The 19,970-nt window shown below is 44.0% G+C and overlaps 1 protein-coding gene across 3 annotated transcripts in view; it reads right to left on the bottom strand.

Moving 5' to 3' along the window:
* LOC129643096 (prolow-density lipoprotein receptor-related protein 1-like) overlaps positions 1-19,970 on the bottom strand; it is a 42,143-nt gene that overhangs the window by 16,679 nt on the left and 5,494 nt on the right. For 2 of the 3 annotated variants that reach the window (XM_055567210.1, XM_055567212.1), the window contains exons 4-17: positions 19,201-19,440; positions 17,991-18,104; positions 16,528-16,647; positions 14,918-15,043; positions 13,623-13,826; positions 12,733-12,901; positions 12,252-12,420; positions 11,212-11,437; positions 10,295-10,420; positions 8,433-8,657; positions 5,999-6,310; positions 5,111-5,323; positions 1,947-2,162; positions 648-883 (exon numbers count right to left, since the gene is read on the bottom strand). In XM_055567210.1, coding sequence (XP_055423185.1) covers positions 648-883; positions 1,947-2,162; positions 5,111-5,323; positions 5,999-6,310; positions 8,433-8,657; positions 10,295-10,420; positions 11,212-11,437; positions 12,252-12,420; positions 12,733-12,901; positions 13,623-13,826; positions 14,918-15,043; positions 16,528-16,647; positions 17,991-18,104; positions 19,201-19,440 — 2,696 coding nt within the window. The remainder of the gene's footprint in view (positions 1-647; positions 884-1,946; positions 2,163-5,110; positions 5,324-5,998; positions 6,311-8,432; positions 8,658-10,294; positions 10,421-11,211; positions 11,438-12,251; positions 12,421-12,732; positions 12,902-13,622; positions 13,827-14,917; positions 15,044-16,527; positions 16,648-17,990; positions 18,105-19,200; positions 19,441-19,970) is intronic. The other variant, XM_055567211.1, reaches the window with a different exon arrangement.

Here is a 19,970-nt window from a genome sequence, read left to right as displayed (position 1 = left end):
TACAATATTGTAAAGTGATCATCCTCCAATTAAAAAAAATTTTTTTAAAGCATAAGCAAAAGAATCTGCTCTAGAAACTCTTCTTAGAATTCCCACCATTTCTAATGCACACTCCAGCATTTGTACCTAATCTGACTGGGATTCTCAGAACTGGTGCAGGGAGAAGGGTATTTCAGATCTGTGCACCTATGATACAGCAGCACCTTGAGATATAGTTTCAGCCCAGCAGACACTACCCTTTCTATTGATGAGAAAATAGAACATCACCACAGAGCTGCTTTCTTAAGGTCAAAAGTGAGCAGTAGGTTCAAAATTGGGCTGCATATCACACAATGCAGAAGCAACGGTGTATGTTACGGGAACTGGTTAGGCAGAGCTTCAAAGCATCTCTCTAAACAAGACATTCAAGACATGACCATCAAGACCTGATATTTGTAAAGCTCCTCCAATAAAGATCTTACAAGTTTGACTTTCAACCAGAGGATCTTAACACTTTGGAGACTTTGATGCAGTTACAAATGGCTTTCTGGGCAGAGATTGTGGGAGACCTCTGTTCGTACATTTTCCCAAGTTTTCTAGTGAGGAAGCACATGTTACTGTTGTGATTAGAAGTCTACTGTGTTTGTTTTGAAGGAAGAGTGGGCTACCTTCTCGTCAGTTCCGTCTTTGCAGTCTAAGTCATGGTCACATATCCACTCTGCCAACACACACTCCCCACTCCTCCGGCACTTCACCTCCCCTGACGGGCATGGCAGGGGCCAGGCAGGACAGCCCTCTTCATCCGAGTGGTCCAGGCAATCACGGTTCCCATCGCAACGCAGGGAAGAAGATACACATTGGCCATTCTCACATTTAAATTCAGATGGGCTGCATTTTTCATGAACTGAAAAACAAAGCTTTAGGTAACAACTCAGCCAGATGGAGAAGAAGCAATCTGATGGCAAATAAAATGGTTTGAAGACTCCCAGTCTTCTCCTGTCACCTTAGGAATTAAGCCCCAGTGGGGGTTAGGGCGAGAAGGTGGTTCAAGCAGAGTGTTAGAGCAGAAACGGCCTATAAGCTAGCCCAGAAAAACCTCCTGTCCTGGAGGTTGAGGGCTGGGGCACAGGGATGGGAGGACACATAGGAGGATGCTGGGACAGGCAGGGGAGCAGGATTCTTGCCTGGGACCCTAATGTGAGTTGCCCCAACACACCTTTCCAATTGAGTCTGAAAAGGCACCATTTTGACCTCAAGTTTCCATTCTCAGACTAAAAGAAGTATTCTTTTTTGTAATCCTTTTTGTTGTTTAGTCCAGCAAGTCACGTCTGAGTCTTTGTGACCCCCATGGATTGTCACCCACCAGGTTCCTCTGTCCATGGAATTTTCCAGGCAAGAATACTAGACTGGGTTGCCATTTCCTCCTCTAGGGGATCTCCCCAACCCAGGGATCAAACCTGCATCTCCTGCATTGGCAGGCGGATTCTTTACCACTAAGCCATCAGGGATGTCTTGCAATCATTTAGGACCATGTTTTCCATGTTTTTTTTTTTTTTTACTTTCTAGTGATTTTTCTATCTAAAATGACCCCAAATGTAGTGCTGAAGTGCAGTTTGGTGCTCCTACAGGTAAGGAGTCTATAGTGTATCTTATGGGAAAATATACATGCATTCAATAAGCTCTATTCCGCATGAGTTTTGGTGCTGCTGGATATTACTGAGTCAACAATACATGACAAGTCATCTTTAAACAGAAACACACATTTTAAAAAGGTTCTATATTGATCAGTTGACAAAAATGTGACCAGAGACTCTAAGAAACCTCACCCTGTATATTTTCCAGGAGCAATGATCCAATATCCTCTAATTCAGTGTTCATGGCAGCTTTATAGAACATAACTCCCACAAATAAGGAGAACTGACTACAGTGTACTTCGAAATACTCCAAGTAACTTCCATGGAACTTACTACATCCTTGTTCGTCTTTTCCATCAGAACAGTCGGGGTGGCCGTCACACAGCCAGCTCTTGGGGATACAGCGGGTCTTGTTGTCACAGCGCAGAGAGCAGTCTTCAACAGGCTTCCAGCAGCCCAGCTCATCGGAGCCATCCAAGCACTGCTGGGCTCCATCACAGTGATATTTCTCCTCAATGCACTTGTTTCCATCCAGACACTGGAAGACCCCTTCCATGGAACAAGTCAAAAGCAAGGACCATATATGTTCATCAAACTGAAGTTTTATTACCAGATTAACTCACCCTCATTCTGGAGTTTGAGGGGTAGGTGGACTAATCTTGAGTTGTGTGTGCATGCTAACTTGCTTCAGTAGTATCTGACTCTCTGTGACCCTATGGACTGTAGCCTGCCTGTCTTCTCAATCTATGAGATTCTCCAGGCAAGAATACTGGAGTGAGTTGCCATACACTCCTCCAAGGGATCTTCTCAACCCAGGAATTGACTGAACCCACGTCTCTTATGTCTCCTGCCTTAGCAGGGGGATTCTTTACCACTAGTGCCACCTGGAAAGCCCGTTTGAGTTCTATATATACATATTTTTTAATTTTTTATTTATTTGGCTGTGCCAGGTCTTAGATGCAGCACATTGGGTCTTTGATCTTTGTTAAGGCATGCGGAATCTTTAACTGCAGCACGCTCTTAGTTATGGCATGTGGGATCTAGTTCCCTGACAGAGATCGAACCCGGATCCTCTGCATTGGAAGGTGGAGGCTTAACTACTGGACCACCAGAGAAGTCCCCTGAGTTCTATATATTAATTGATCCATAAGTGAGCTTTAATAAAGTGCTAAGGTTAATTAAGCTGAACTAGGTCCTTGAAATACTAAGGCTTCATATTGGTTTGGTTACTTGAACAACTTGTTAAAATACAACCAAGTCAGTTATAAGTAGTCCATTTAGGAAGGCAATGGCACCCCACTCCAGTACTCTTGCTTGGAAAATCCCATGGACGGAGGAGCCTCGTAGGCTACAGTCCATGGGGTCACGAAGAGTCGGACACGACTGAGCAACTTCACTTTCACTTTTCACTTGCATGCATTGGAGAAGGAACTGGCAGCCCACTCCAGTGTTCTTGCCTGGAGAATCCCAGGGACGGGGGAGCCTGGTGGGTTGCCGTCTATGGGGTCGCACAGAGTTGGACACAACTGAAGTGACTTAGCATAGCATAGCATAGCATGCCAATATAAAGGCAGCTATTGGAATACTTAGGCAAATTGGAGGAAGCAAGGAAACAATAGTCAAATTATACCTGGCAAAACACTGTGGACTTAAATGTGATAAAATGGGCAATCAGACAGTCTGTGTTCTGACAGGCTATGTAATCTATGAAAATGTATAGGGAAAGCAAGTGTGATTATAATGAACACTCCAGCAATTCATAGCATGCTTCCGAGGCAGAGTCAGCACGCCTGGGACAAGGACCAGGAGGCGGTGACACACCTGGTCTGTTGCAGAAGTGGGAGCAGTTCTCCTCATCCGAGCCATCCCCGCAGTCTTGCTTGCCATCACAGAGGTAGCCCCGGGAGATGCACTCCAGCCCATCCCGACAGGGCACAGAAGATCGGGTGCAGAGGACAGGGGGTGGCGGGGGTGGGGGAGGAGGGCTGGGGGCTGCTGCTGCTTCGACCTCAGGATCTAGAATCAGCAGTGTCAGCAGGTGAGCCCATCAGGCACCAGCAGAGGAGACAGGCTTCTACCGCCCCGCTCCCCCAAAACCCACGTCATGGCCAGGTAGCCGTGTTTGTCTACCTTGTAGAAAGAAAGAGTCAAGACCCTGGATCTTTAGACCATGTGTGTGGTGTGTTGGCCCATTATCTCATGGTTTTGAATTGGAGGAAATGGTTTTTTCCTTTCAGGCCTATAAATTTAATTGTTTCCACTACCTGATGCTATATTCTAGGCATGCAGAATAAAGTAAGTTTCTGAAGACGAGACTTCAGTTTCATGGTGAGATGTCTGAGTTAGGCACTTCCAGCAGTTACCAGTTAGTATTCTTCAGCACCTGTCACAGAAACCTAACGGATATGCTAGCAGAATAATCAAAATTGGATTTTTTTTTTTTTTTTTACCAAGAGTTAACCTCTTGTTAACACATTTTACCACCTAGGAAACATATTCCTAAGCCTAATGGTTCTTAGCCTTGAAAATCAGGTCAAACAAGTGAATCAGGAAACAATAGTTTAGACTGCAGGGGGAGATGAAAGACCTCTAGCGGGCAGGTACATAGGAGGAGGAACAGGTCTGTGCATCTCTGTTTCTATTCTTCCTCGGGGTTTCTAGCTGCATCCACCAAGAAAGTCCCCCGAATCCTGTGATAAGACTTTTTCTTCTGCCTCAAGATCTGAAATCAGATTTTTTGGCACCATGCCAAAGGTTTATATGAAAATAGTTAAGCCAGCTTTAAGCAGATTAATCTGAATGATCAAGGCACAGCTTTAACAGAAGAGTTGCTTCCCCTGGTAACCAGGACCCAGAGCAGCTTCACAGAGGATCCCCTGCAAGATGTCACTGCTATGAGAAAGGGGCTTCCTCGGTTTAAAAAAAAAAACCAGCTTGGGAAACTGATTTTCATGCATCGGTGCTCTGTTGTGTCCCATTCTTTGCGACCCCATGGACTGTAGTCCACCACACTCCACTGTTCATGGAATTTTCCAGGCCACAATATTAGAGTGGATTGTCATTTCTTTCTCCAAGGGATCTTCCTGACCCAGGAATTAAACCTGGGTCTCAAGAATTGGCAGGCAGATTCTTTACTGCTGTGCCACCTGGGTAGCCTGGGAAACCTGTTTAGAGCAAGTTAAATGGATCTGTTTACAGCCAAACTAAGAGCTTCAACATGCTAACATGAAAGATGATTCCCAAAAGGGGCTAGGTGTGCACCCTCCTTGGGGTATTACTCAGGAACTGGTGCCATTTAGCAACTTTGAGAAATGTGTTAGATTCTTACTTGAACAGGTTTCAGTACAAGGACAAAGTTAGGCAGAAGGTCTGCCGAACTGTGGGTTGGGACCACTGCTGATACAGATTGGAAGATACCTGGGAATTTCTCATAGAAAACACACTGAGGAGAGCAGGGTAACATGGATCTCTAAGAAAACCCCCAGGGGAAGACTTGCCTGGAACCTCCAGGTTCTCAGCCAAGATGATCATCTTCTGGACATAGGCCTCTTTTGACACTGAGAAGGGCTCTGGCTTCCTCCTGTTCCACAGCACGAGAGCCGTTCTGTTCAGAGTCAGTAGGTAGGGCTCATGCGCCGCAATCATGCCATCACTCCAAGTCTCGTTCAAAGTGTAGGTTCTATTTTTTAGGAGACTCAGACTTTGCAACCCTAAGGAAGAGTCAAGTCCTTACAAGCTGATACAGAACAAGTAACCTGTGACAGCAAGGAGGCAAGGGCAACATTGGATTGAAAATTTCAATGACCTTGCACTGAAAATATGCACAGATTCGTCTATGAAGTTTTGTAAGTTTTAGTTCTATAGTTAAAGATAATCCAAGGAAGTGTTTAAAGCTCCAGAAAAGTGAGGGGTGCTGCATGGGAACATCAGATGTGACTTGACCACCACAGTCCTACAACCCCAGTCATCAGCACAGTGCTGTCAGGCCATCCTTGAGACTTCTGGGTGAGTAGACTGTCACGTTCAGCTATGAAGGTGTAATATGTACCTGCTGTCAAGTTATAACCAAAGTATCTGTACTTTGTTTATAATGGAAGTGTCATTCCATTACTTCTACTTACCGAAGTAGAAACAAATAGCTTTTTGCAGTGTTAAAAATTAAGTATGCTATTTCTAAAGTTTTCTATCTCTTCAATCATAAATTTAGACTCATAGATGTGAATAGAGTTTGAGGTCAGTGACTCATGCCCAAGCTTTAACTATGAAAATCAGAGTTTGAGGCTATATCTAACTAGTTCTAAAAATGGTGTCATTACTACTAAAAAGAAGACTCTCATTCAGCCCCTCAAGCCTCTTCCTAACCTCACTGGTTATGCAGCACTTACCTGACCCTTTGGTGGTCCAGAGGATGCTGGAAGAGCCGAGATCTAACGTTACGTGGGTGTCTGCCGTCCAGGTGCCTCTCCAGACTGTCTGTATGCTTTTGCCATCAAGGGTCATACTTTTCAAGGGTTCCCCACTTTCCACCCAGTAGAGCAGCCTCCTTGGCCAGTCAAGAAGGAGATGCAGTATAACACTGCCCGTTTTGTACAGGATATGGGTGTCTGGGCCAGCAAGTCTCATCCTCTGAATAGCACTTCTGTCGCAGGGCAGCCAGTACAAGTTCCCAGTTGGAATGTCCACATTCGCTGAGCAGACTGTAAGGAGGACAAGTCGCTCCCATTAGGAAGGACATTCAAATGTGTTCTCATTTTGTCTTAAACTCTGGGCCAGGGATGAAGGCAGACAGTTTCAGGATGCAAAGATCATTCCCTAGAAACCTACACACCTTGTTCCCACAAGGGTCCCATCATGCCTACTCTGGTTTCTTGTCTGTCAGTATGAGCTACCCTGATCCTTGACAACCCCTAGGCAAGGTAGACACGCACTGCATTTTGTAAGTTGGATAGCTTAGGAAGACTGGCAACTTCCTAAGAACACACTGGCCCCATGGGGTTCTGTTTCTCTTGACCTCACTGGGCTCTTCCCTCTGCAGAAAATATGTGCTTTCCTCTGGAGTCAGATGTAACCACAAAAATCCCGCATACCAGCATCACAGAATGCCTTCAGAGTGATTCTACACCAGTTCTTAAAAACGTGCACTCTTTCCTAAAGTGCAACTTTGAAGCCCTCCCATTTTTGATTCAGAACTTCATCTGTTTTTTCTATCCTCAAGTTTCAGTCTGAGGACAAGATTAACACACCCAAGAGAAAACAACACAGATGTCAGTGCAGTTCAGTTCAGTTCAGTCACTCAGGCGTGTCCGACTGTTTGCGACCCCATGGCCAGCAGCACGCCAGGCATCCCTGTCCATCGCCAACTCCCAGAGTTTACTCAAACTCATGTCCATTGAGTTGGAATCCATGTTCCCAAGACACCCTTCAGATCAGTGGCTGATGTTTTGATCCTTAAAGAATTGGAATTGCGTCAGGCAATATTTATTTTTTTTCTTTGTTTAGGACGCCCAGTTTGTGTTGCAGAATTTCTTGGTGTCGGGGGGGAAACACTACAGGTATCAGAAGTACTGAGGTATAGTAAAGGGCTTCCTAGGTGGCACAGTGGTAAGGAATCCACCTGCCAATGCAGGAGACACACGCTGATGTAAAAATAAGGTGAAAGCTACAGACCCAAGAGTTGTCAGGAGGCCCTGAGATCCTGCAGACTGGCCTTGAGAGCAGAGGTCAAGCTGATCACTACCCAGAAAAGGCCTGCCTGGCTGTGTCAAGCTTCCCAGTTACCTGTATAGGAAAAACACTTGTGTGTCTCCTTTGTGTGTGTATGTGCTCAGTCACTCAGTCATGTCTGACTCTTTGTGACCCCACAGACTGTAGCCTGCCAGGCTCCTCTGTCCATGGGATTTCCAAGGCAAGAATACAGGCGTGGGTTGCCATCCAGGGGATCTTCCCAGGGGATCTTTACAACCCAGGGATCGCACTTACATCTCTTGTGTCTCCTGCATTGGCAGGTGGATTCCTTACCACTGTGCCACCTGGGAAGCCCTTTACTATACCTCAGTACTTGTGACACCAGACATGTGCTTCTTCCCCCCACACCAAGCAATTCTGCAACACAAACTGTGTCCTAAACAAATGAAAAAAAAAAAAAAATGTCTGATGCCATTCCAGTTCCATAAGGATTAAGACATCAGCCACTGATCTGAAGGGTGTCTCGGGAACATGGATTCCAATACAGCACTTCATATAGTAAAGCAGTTCCTTGGCACTTAGAATACCCACAGTACAGGCATTCAGAAATAAGATTACTCACCCTGGAACTCACCTCTCAGTTTACTTTTATAAAGCAGATATTTTCATTTAGGCTGAGTACAGGGAGCTAAGGGTGGGGTATGCCATGTAGGAGTGTGGGAGGGGAGAGAAAGCATATATTATCAAATTAAGAAAATATCTTGCTAGTTCTCTCTGAAATCTGCATTGCAAATTGCTTCTAAATTAGTGTAAGAAAAATCTGCAATGCAAAGTTGAAGTATTTAAGGTCTGTTTCCATCCTATCCAGATGTAAGGCCAGAAAAGTAAAATTTTAAAACCCTTATCACTGACCTCAGTATTTCCCAAATCATGGTAGCCTTTTAAGAGTCTGCACACCATAAGAACAAGGGTAAATCACAGACACTTAATATTTAAATTAGTTAAGAACCACTCTTTGGTATTAAGCTTGATTCAGGTCAGAGACAGATAGGGTTTTGGAGATGTTTGGGAGCCTACTTAAATCTAGAGCCAGAAAGTAAAGGAAAAAAATTCAAAATAACCAACCCAAGCTACCTGTATGTTCTGTCCAAATTTCTTGCTTGTCCCCCAGGTAGCCAGTTGAGCGAAACAGATGCCCCTGGGTATCTGTCCAGTAGATGAGATTTCTTTTCCAGTCAATATCCAGCAAGTAGATGTTCCTTGGATGCTCTTGAACTAGGCTTCTCTCTATAGCAGTTCCCATAAAACCAACTTTCAACAAGTAGAGACGTTTGCCGGAGGAAAACACTAGTTTTAACTCTACCGAAGAAAAAGAAAGATGTACTGTTTGAGCACTTGTCAGAAAAGCCCCATGCGCCCCTCTGAAACAACATTGCTCTTTCAAGTTGAAGCTTCCCTAGAATTCTAGGATCTTATAAAGTTTGCTTCTGAAGCATGTACACACAACATGAATGCCTTGGCTTCCTTAGAGAAGGAAGTCATTTGGGCAAATGAAAGTGCTGCTCAGTTTCCCCAAGGCACCAAGGCCTTTAAATGTCTGAGAAAAGATTAACATAGAATCCTGAGGATTAGGGCCTCAGCATTACTGTTTGATTCAGTAACGTCATCAAATCCTTGCCTGTAGCACACACATTTCAACACAAAGAATTTTAAGCTCTGCTGCCTATCTAAAAAAAAGTTACCTGGGTGCTTAACTGTGTATAAGGTTCACAAACATTTTAAGCTAAGACTTGTATTTGGCACAATAGCTTATTACACTATAATCATGCTCCATGGCTACCCATTGTGAATTGCCTTCTACAAAGGTAGTTAGAGCATCAACATATTTATATCATTTATTCTTCTTAAAACCTCACTGTTCTATAGGAAAAATTCAAGGAATTGGGCAGTGATGTTCAACTGATTATGTAGCCTTCACAGTTTCAAAGATGGAACAATGACATGAGGAATTATGTTAACAATGTTAATGTAGACACTCTGCTTACAAGCAAGAGTCAGAAAATACTATAGTCATGAGACTGTAGAGGGTTTCTTTCTTATACCAACTTAATCATTAGTCTCGGAGAAGGCAATGGCACCCCACTCCAGTACTCTTGCCTGGAAAATTCCATGGATGGAGGAGCCTGGTAGGCTGCAGTCCATGGGGTCGCTAAGAGTCAGACTCGACTGAGTGACTTCCCTTTCATGCATTGGAGAAGGAAATGGCAACCCACTCCAGTGTTCTTGCCTGGAGAATCCCAGGGACAGGAGCCTGGTGGGCTGCTGTCTATGGGGTCGCACAGAGTCGGACACGACTGAAGTGACTTAGCATAGCAATCATTAGTCTTTCATGTAAAACTGAGTAGTATAAGCTATTTTTTCTTGTTTTAAAAATTACTGAACCCAAATATCCATTGATAGATGAATGGATAAGCAAAATGTATCTACATACAATGGAATATTATTCCACCTTAAAAAGGCAATTCTGGCACATGTTATAACATGGGTGAACTTTGAAGGCATAATGTTAAGTTTAAAAAGCCAGTCACAAAACGACAAATACTGTACCATTTTACTTAGATGTGGTACCTAGAGTAGTCAGATTCAGAGACAGGAAGTAGAATGGTGATTGCCAGGGGTTGGGGGGAGAGGGGAATGAGGAATTATTGTTTAACAGGAATAGAATTTCAGTTTGGGGAGATGAAAAAGTTCTGGAGACCAAGGAGGGAGGTGATGGTTGCACAAAAATGTGAATATACTTAATGCCACTGAATACTACACTTAAAAATAAAGTGGTACCTTTTGTTATGTATATTTTTAACACAATAAAAAACCTAATCAAACTCTTATGCTTTCAGGACAAAAATGATTAATTCAAAAACAGAAGTGACACTATTTCCAGACCTACCACAGAATGTGGCTTCTTAAGCCAAACCCACTTCACCCACCATCCTTACCACTACACGTGCCGGAAGGTAAAAGAAACATCCCCTCTGGACAAACACACTTATAGCCCTTGGGATGGACAGGGGACAGGAGACACAGGTGGCTGCAAGAACCTGGAACGTACGCTGGGTATTTACCTGTTTTAAAGTAAAAACAGGTTGGACACAATTTCAGATGGATTTATCCAAACCAGTTCAAAACTTCAGTCTCAAAGGAGTTAAGGCATTTTTGCTTTAAAAGGAACCCCAATATATTTGTCACCCTCTAAGTTAGGCATGCTGACCTTAAACTCCTGGGGTCCCATCTTTCAGATGGTGACAAAGACCTCTCTACAATAAGCTCAGACTAAGAAAGCTTCAACCAACAGTATCTTCCCCCTCCAAGTTAAGGCAAAACAACTGTCTAGCTTGCTGATAGGAAGTAAATAGTGGTTCCCAGTTCTCCACTTTAATTAGTTTCTTGGACCATGAAGAAGTATAATCTGAGTTGAAGCTGACAAATTCAGATTAACAAGCTTTTAACTCCTAGTCAACAAATATGTGACTTCCTCCTAAAAGCAGGATGCCAAGCTTGGTTCCATTTTCTCTTATCAATTGATGTGTCAGTGAGAAAGCTACTCTAGCCCTTTTGTGAACAGCGCATCCCCCGTTTTGTGTATTAAAACTCAGATGTTTTGTGTATTAAAACTCTGGTTGCTATGTTAGATAAAAGCCAGGTATGTGCCTGGAACAAGTTTTCCAGCAGATATTTTCGTTCTGTTCATCTTACTCAAAAGTCCTGGGTACGTCTGGAAAGATACCCAGAACATTTCCCCGGCCCCAAAATAGCAAGTTCCAACAACAGATGGAGGTAGTAATTTAGAGGGGGGGTTTCCATTTAGTGTGAGTTCTGATTCATAAGTGTTTTGAAAGCAAGTGATGAGACTTACTTTTAGGCTGTTGGGATTGGTGGAGTACCAAGAAGGCGGATATGGAAGCGTTTAGCAGCACCACTCTCTCCTTTGTGGTGTGAGGTGAAGTACGAAACAGCTGTAGTTTATTTGCCCAGAAGAAAGAGTTCTCAAATACCGCCAGTCCCACTGGATCGTCATCTTCCAGGAAGACCTTGGGGAAGGTGTGCCTCCCGGAGCCATCCACGTTCACTGTCTCTATGGACTGAAGGGGGACAGGGTCTCTTGAGAGTGTGGCAGCAACAGGGGTGACCATCTTAGCACACCTCAGTGTCTTGGACACCAATTAAACACATTTTGATATCAATATGATAGAGATGACGTTATCTTGGGATCTGCAGAGGTTAATGGCAAAGGCAGAGGATTGGGCTGCTTCTTGTATCAATTAGGGTCACAATTCTTGTACAAGTAGCTACTATAACTTAGTGTCTGCATCAGACATTGTACCAAATCCTTCTACTACATTCCCCAACCACCTTCTGAGGCAGGCATTCTCTCTCTTTCCAGAGAGGGCAAGAAGAGCTCAAAGAGGCACCCTAAGTAACCAGAAATCACAGCTGTAAGAAATAGGCTTAAAAATATGACTCCCAAGCCTATGCTTTCAGCCCCCATGTCCAACTGGTCTTTTAGGTTGATGGTTTCAAAAATAAGATAACATGACCTGTAATATGAAAACCTAGAAATGTGGGCAGAAGACACTGAGGTACTTAAGTAACTGCATGTTTGTTTGTTTTTTTGCCATCTTAAAATGTTTTATATCCCAGGTACCACACAGAACATGACCTAGACAACCAGGAAATTCCAGAGCTAAGTTTGACTGTAGAGAGTTTAAGAAAGTCACAGAGTCTCCCAACCTGTGTTGATACAGTCCAGTTCCATCTGAAGATGCTGGGCTTTTCTCGGTTTTCATGGCCAGAAGGTACTTCACCGAGTTGATGCAACACAGAACTCTGTACTCAAAAGAACCCTTTACTCCTACTAAACAGGTTTACCTTTTCCTCCTGACCCATCCATGGTACCTCTTTGTATTCACTGATCCAGTAGAGTCTGCTAGCCACATGGTCCAGCGTCAGCCCTGTGGGTTCCTCCATGTTGACCACCACCAGCACCTTCCTATCAGAGCCATCCATCCCTGCCGTTTCGATAGTCCTCAGGCCTTTCCCACCTCGATTTACCCAATACAAGTACCTGAGATCAGCAAAGACACAAGGGTTAGAGAATCCACTCCAGGGCATGTATACAATTCTGACAAGCCAGGCTGCCATGATCGCTGGCACAGACCTCTTATCATTACACTGGTCAGAATCCTGGAGATTTCTGCTCTCAGACTCAGTAGACTTTGAAAAGTTTGGCTCTATGGTATTCAATTTAGACTTCAAAATTAAGAATTTTTTGGAGCAAATGAGACCTAGGTCGAAAAGGTTGACCTGCTCTCGTATCAACTTAAATACCTAAGATAATCAATGATTTGGGATATATTCCAAAGAAAGCGTGACTTACTTCTTTGCAGGAAACACTATGAGTTGCTCCGGCACAAGATCCTTTTCCAAGATTCTTATGTAGCCTCTGCCATCACTTAAACCAGCACAGATGACCCTGGCAAAGCTGCTAGCCCAATACAACTGCCCCGTGAACCAGTCCAAAGAGATACTGTTGATGGTTTTAAATTCTGGGGATTACAAGAGACAGTGTTATGTTTCTGTGTTCTCCTACACCCGTCTTACCTTGAAAAAAGAGACTCAGACAAAATTTTCCTATACCTTCTGATCTCAAGTCACATAATGAGGCCAACAGGACCCAGGGAATGAATGAGAGCTACTGCTGTGTGAGGTGTTCCCAGTATACAGTGGGCAGTAAGGAAAGACAAAGGCCTTAGGAGAAGTATAACCAAGACATCCAGGAGAATGTGACCTCAGTTTGGGACAATATTCATTATCAAAGTTTTTGATATTTTTTCTGGGAAGGCTGTGATGAATGCTATCTCTTAATTGCCGGCAGAGAATTCTTGTACATCCAGGACTATGCTAAGCCCTTCTTCCCCGTAATCCCCACACTTACCCAATGAGACAACTGCTGTCATCTTCATCTTTTACATGGTGGTTCAAAGGAATTAACAACTTGCTCAGGGTCATATACCAAGTGATGGAGCTGAGACTAACCTTGGCCTGAGCCCACATCTCTATACTTTCCAAACTGCCTAACAATCTCATCTCAGGTTATGCTCTACCAAGCTCCTATAGAACCAAGCTACATAGACTTAAATCAAGATTTTATGTACTCTCATGATTCATGACAAGTGAGTCACAGAAGATGTCCAGATAAACATATATTTCTCACACCATGTTTAAGTAGCTTAAAGAAGCTAGAGCTCTTAATATCAAGAAATATACCTGGATAGAGAGAAGCAGGGTTTGGCTTCCCAAGAACAAACACATTTAAGACTTCATCCACCCAGAAGTACATGCTTCTCTCTAGATCATATGCAACAGAAATAGGCCTTGATTTTACAGGTATCAGTGTCTCATAGATGCCTGTTCCTCGATCCAGGATACCAAGTTCTCTATCTGCTGCAATAAGAATTTTAACAGCATCATCTGCAATAGAAGTAGAAGGTGACTCATGACTATGAAACTTCCTTTCACACCATTCTCCTTAACTAAAGACATTGACTAGTGGCCCATGCCAAAACCTACTTATCTCTGAAGTCTGGACTAAGGTGGATCTAAAGGAGACCTGGTTGACCACCTGAAGCCTCAATTCCTCCTCTGAACTCTGCTGCTGCTGCTAAGTCACTTCAGTCATGTCCGACTCTGTGCGACCCCATAGATGGCAGCCCACCAGGCTCCCCCGTCCCTGGGATTCTCCAGGCAAGAACACTGGAGTGGGTTGCCATTTCCTTCTCCAATGCATGAAAGTGAAAAGTGAAACTGAAGTCGCTCAGTCGTGTCTGACTCTTTGCGACCCCATGGACTGAAGCCTATCAGACTCCTCCGTCCATGGGATTTTCCAGGCAAGAGTACTGGAGTGGGGTGCCATCGCCTTCTCCGCCTCTGAACTCTAGCACATTGAAATGAATCTTTGGAACTTTTCTGCCTGATTTCATATTCAGCCCCTTACCCCAAGACAGAGGTCCTCTCCAGGCCTTATAGACAATAGCCAAATATAATTAAGTGTCCCATCGTGGAAGGGGCACAGGACAAACTAAGATCATCAGTTGGTCTCTGGAGCACCTAGCTGTAGATCCTACAGAAAAACTAAACCATTGTAAAGACAAGCATGTGTGCTAAGTCACTTCAGTCATGTTTGACTCTTTGTGACTCGGGGGAATGTAGCCCATCAGGCTCCTCTGTCCATGGGATTCTCCAGGCAAGAATACTGGAGTGGGTTGCCATGCCCTCCTCCAGGGGTTTTTTTCCAACCCAGAGATGGAACCCATGTCCCATGTCTCTTGTGTTTCCTTCTCTTTACCACTAGTGCCACCTGGAAAGCCCAATCATTTTAAAGACACATAACAGCAACTGATACTCAAAACTGATCAACTAACATTATAATAGCAGTTTCTTTATGGAAAGAGAGGAGTCATCTCTAATACCAGACCCTGAAGTGAATCGTCTATATCACTCTTACCTAAATGCTGCTAAGGATAGAGCAGGGCCTCCACGTTGTTTATGGTACTGAAACTCACCTGAAACTCGACAGTCAGTGCCATTGTGGAGCTGGTAACCTTGAATACACCCACAGGAGTAAGAGCCGCGTGTGTTATGACATAGCTGGCCGCAGGGGCTGTATGCCATCGAGCACTCATCCACATCTGATGACAGAGAGTTGGAAATTAGCGAAGACTGAGGAATGATCTCAAGTATTTTTGTTCTTTGGGGCCACCTTTCAGATGCTCATGGAGCATGCATTAAGTGGAGATGACTGTGTGGGTCCTAGGATAGAAAATCCCCATGTCCATAGGATTCCTATGTATCTGAGTGCATTGCAGCAGAACCATCAATACACGGACCCTAGATGTGCATCCCTGTTATTCTAGCAGCATTTCTGGGGACGTGACCATCTCAAGCCAGCCAGAGCCCAATTTAGAATGAGCTGCAAGGATGTGCAGAAATCAGAACCCATGTGCATTGCTAGTGGGAATGTCAAATGGTGCAGCCTCTATGGAAAAGTTTGATGGTTTCTCAAAAGTTAAACATAGAATTTTTCATGTGACATAGCAGTTCCCCTAGTGTTATATACCCAAGAGTATTGAAAGCAGGGACTCAATGAATGCTTGCACACCAGTGTTTATAGCAGCATTGTCCACAATAGCCAAAGGGTGGAAATGACCCAAGTGTGCATCAATATATGCATGGATAAACAAAATGTGACATACGGTCATCTCTTGGTATCCACAGGGGATTGGTTCCAGGACCCCCAGAGAATACCAACATCTGTGGATGCTTACGTCTCTTATATAAAATAGTTTGGCATTGGCATATAACCTATGCACATGCTCTCGTATACTTTAAGTCATCTCTAGAGTACTCATAATCCCTAATACAATGTAAATACAGCAAATTCAAGTTTTGCTTTTTGGAACTTTCTAGAATCCCATACCCCACACCACCCCCATCCCAGTATCTTCAATCTGCAGTTGGTTGAATCTGCAGATGTAGAGCCTGCATATACAAAGAACAAACTGTATGCATACAATGGAATATTATTTGGCCTTAAAAGAGGAGGGAAATTCTGATATCTCTTCAACATGAATGCACCTTAAAGACAAGCTAAGTGAAGTTAGCCAGAAACAAAATGACAAACACTGTATGATTCCACATATACATAGTACTGAAAGAAAGTGAAAGTGAAGTTGCTCAGTTGTATCCGACTCTTTGCAACCCCATGGACTGTAGCCCACCAGGCTCCTCTGTCATGCGATTTTCTAGGCAAGAGTACTGGAGTGGGTTGCCATTTCCTTCTCCAGGGGATCTTCCCGACCCAGGGATCGAACCCAGGTCTCCCACATTGCAGGCAGACGCTTTATCATCTGAGCCACCAGGGAAGCCCAATACATAGTACTAGAACAGATAAATTCGTAGGTAGAAAATCAATGAAGTTTACCAGGGAAGGGGGACAGTTATTGCTTAATGGGTACAGAGTTTTTGTCTGGGATGATGAAAAAGTTCTGGAAGTAGTGTGATGGTTTCACAACACTGTGAATGTACATCAAAATGCCCATTAAAAATGATGAAAATGGTAAATGTTATGTTAGTCCAATGAGAACTTGTAAAGATGAGCCAAAAGAATTCTGACCTCCACAGCTCTGACCATCGGGCTGTAACTGCCATCCGGCTGCACATGAACACCGGACACCCCAGGGTGAGTCCCTGCACTGCCCCTCACAGCCCCCATTGGCCAGAGAGCAGTTTTTCCCTGGTAGAGACAGACAGGACAGTGGTCAGTACAGATGAACATGGTCAGGATCAAACGCTTTATAAACCATGCTGTGTCACAACCTTCCATACTTGTGTGAGGAGTGGATGACTGGCTCAAGATAACCTTTGACCCCGCCCTCTTCCCTAGGAAAGTGGAGGCATTGTGGGGAGACCAGAGAAGAGGGAAAGTTAGGAATCACAGAGCTGGGGAAAGGTGGAGCATCTGGACCATTCCAAGTGTTGGTGTACGGTTCACCCATGGAGGGCCCAGCCACCTCTCCTATTTTCTCTAGAATCTATAGACAGCTGGGACCATTAGTTCAGGAAGTGATATAATAATTTATTAATCCCAATGAATTATCTATACAGGAAGAGAAGCCTGTATTTTGGGTCCTACTGTTTATGCTTTTAGTATCTCTTAAGTGCAAAGCTTCTTTCACGGTCTTTAACAGTACTAAAGGAGCTTGCACCATAATGTCTAAGATTGATATGGGGGGAAATGAGAGGGGACAGATGACTGGGGACAGATGCCCCTCTTCCTCTGCCCTAACTGGAACCACCAGGATTTAAAAGTCAGAGCTGCGAGCTGCCTGTTCAGAAGGTTCCTTCTCATCAAGAAAGTCTTTCTCAGTTCTTTTTTTTTAAATCATTTTTAATTTGAAAGATAATTGCTTTACAGTATTGTGTTGATTTCTGCCAATCAACTTGAATCAGCCATAGGTATACCTATGTCCCTCTTGAACCTCCCTCCCACCTCCTTCCCCATCCCACCCCTCCCAAACTGATAGAGCCCCAGTTTGAGTTTCCCGAGTCATACAGCAAATTCCCACTGGCTATCTATTTTATATATGGGAATGTTACTCTCCATAGATCCCATGTTACTCTCTCCATACATCCCTCCCTCTCCTCCCTTCTACCCTCAACTGTGTCCATAAGTCTGTTCTCTATTGTCTGTGTCTCCATTGGTGCCCTGCAAATAGGTTCATCTTTCCTCAGTTCTTTGGCTAAATGATTTGCTTCTTTGTGGCAAAGTTTATGTTCTTTATTCCAGAATTTTAGGAGCCCTGTAATTTGGGGGCTATTTAGCTAATCTAGTTCCATAAAGCTACAACATAGAATGGCCCTCAGTTTTTACAGGTCAGGTAACATTTCCTCGAATTAAGGAGACCAAAGCCAAGGGCTGGAACTTGTAAGGGATCCATCACTGAAGGATAACTGCTTCTAAAGGAGTTTGAGCCCAGGAGTTGTCTCAGAGAGTAGACCCCCATGATAACTAAGGTACTGGCTTGTTTCATCTTACTCTCCTCTCCCCCATGTTAAGCAGAGCAATTGATTTCTTACCACATGTGATGGGTTCATCAGTACCATCTGTGCAGTCCACTTCCCCATCACACATCAGGGATTCTAGAATGCATTTCCCCTCATCACATCCAACCATGCCTTCTGGACAGGAAGCTGTGTAGGAAGTTAAGCATTCTTTTCATTAATATTTGGGGTGGTAGTAAAAATAGACAAGTCTTACAGCCGGGAAGGGAGGTAGCACTATTTCTATAACCCAGGGCAAGTCTAGGCTGGAAAGGAAGTTATCTTTTTAAGCAGAGTTTTCAGGAACTGGGACTTAAGATTCAATAGCAACAATGTTAAGACATCAGGGCACTGGATTGAAATTGTATTAAAATTGAACTGAGCTAGGCCACTCCAGTATTCTTGCCTGGAAACTCCCATGGATGGAGGAGCCTGGTAGGCTGCAGTCCATGGGATCGCGAAGAGTCAGACAGGACTGAGCGACTTCACTTTCACTTTCATGCATTGGAGAAGGAAATGGCAACCCACTCCAGTGTTCTTGCCTGGAGAATCCCAGGGATGGGGGAGCCTGGTGGCCTGCCGTCTATGGGGTCGCACAGAGTTGGATGCAACTGAAGTGACTTAGCATCAGCAGCAGTAGCAGCATTAAATAGTTCTAATTGAAGTCATATTAAAGTCAGATAACATGAGCCCTAAAAAAATACTCTCTTAAGAAACCAGGTTATAAATTACTATAAAAAATGTTAGAATCTGAACACATTTTCTATTACAGATTTAACTCTAGAGAAGAATAGTGAAAGGTACTGAAGTTCATTAAAAAAAATGGGAGGTTCTGCTACATTATGTATTGAGGATAAAAAAAAAAAAGGAATATAGCAATCACCATGTTTGGGGGAGGCTTTCTATTTTTTAGTGACGAATGTTCTCTTTCCATATTCACCACACAAGGATATAGGCATCTGTTAGGAGACTGCCTCCGGATGCTGGCGCTCAGGTGTTCTGCGAGTTGGCCAGACTTGAAAAGCGAAAACAGTCTAGGCCGTGCTGCCTGTGTCCACTGCAGTTGCTATTTAAGCACTGCTTTGTGTTTCCATGGATAAGGAAATCTTGGTTATTGCTAGGAAACACCCCATGTTTAGATATAAGATGGGAGTCTCAGTCATAGGGATTAAAGCACCGCTTGCAGAAAGGAGCCCACGTGGTCCAACTTTTCCTTTAACGAAAGGTGGGGCGGGCCGAGACTCACCACAGCCCTGCTCGTCTGAGGAGTCCCCGCAATGGTCCACGCCATCACACCGCCAGCTGTCCGGGATACACAGCCCGTTCCTGCACTGCCACTGCCCACTCAGACAGCGGTGCTGGGGGCAGAGCGCACCCCCGAACCGCCCTCCACAGTCCTCACTGACATCGCAGGGGTCCCAGGCATCTCGGCACCGCGGATCTCCTGGACACTGGGTTTTCGGATGTGGACATGCCGTCCTTCTCTCTAAAAGGCAGGAGTTAGCGGGTAAGGTAGAACACCCCCGTCATGACCTTATTATTTAGGGATTTACTATTTGCTCATGAATTTAAGAAAACCAAGAATGGGAGGGGATGGAAGCTGTCAGAGATGTGGCCATAATTTTGTGATCTGACATTTCACCCCAAAATAGGTCAATAAAAATAAGTCAATAAATAAGTCAATAAAGCTAATCATCTTTTTTTTAAGACTTTTTTTTTCGGATGTGATCCATTTTTAAAGTCTTTATTGAATTTTTACAATATTCTTTCTGTTTTATGTTTTGGTTTTTTGGCTGCAAGGCATGTGGGATCTTAGCTTCCCAACCGGGATTGAACCCACACCCTTTGCATTGGAAGGTGAAGTCTGAACCACTGGACTGCCAGGAAGTCCCAAGCTAGTAATCTTAAGTTTAGGTAGTTTTGAAAAATGGATAAGTGAGTGAAAACAGTCATCTGCAATATGGGAGACAATGTAAAGTCTGGGTTTAGCATATAGGCAGAAGACTACTTTGTGAT

The sequence above is a fragment of the Bubalus kerabau genome, chromosome 2, assembly GCF_029407905.1.
Source record: "Bubalus kerabau isolate K-KA32 ecotype Philippines breed swamp buffalo chromosome 2, PCC_UOA_SB_1v2, whole genome shotgun sequence".
In the NCBI taxonomy this organism is placed as follows: Eukaryota; Metazoa; Chordata; class Mammalia; order Artiodactyla; family Bovidae; genus Bubalus; species Bubalus kerabau.
This window is presented reverse-complemented; position numbering and strand designations above follow the sequence as displayed.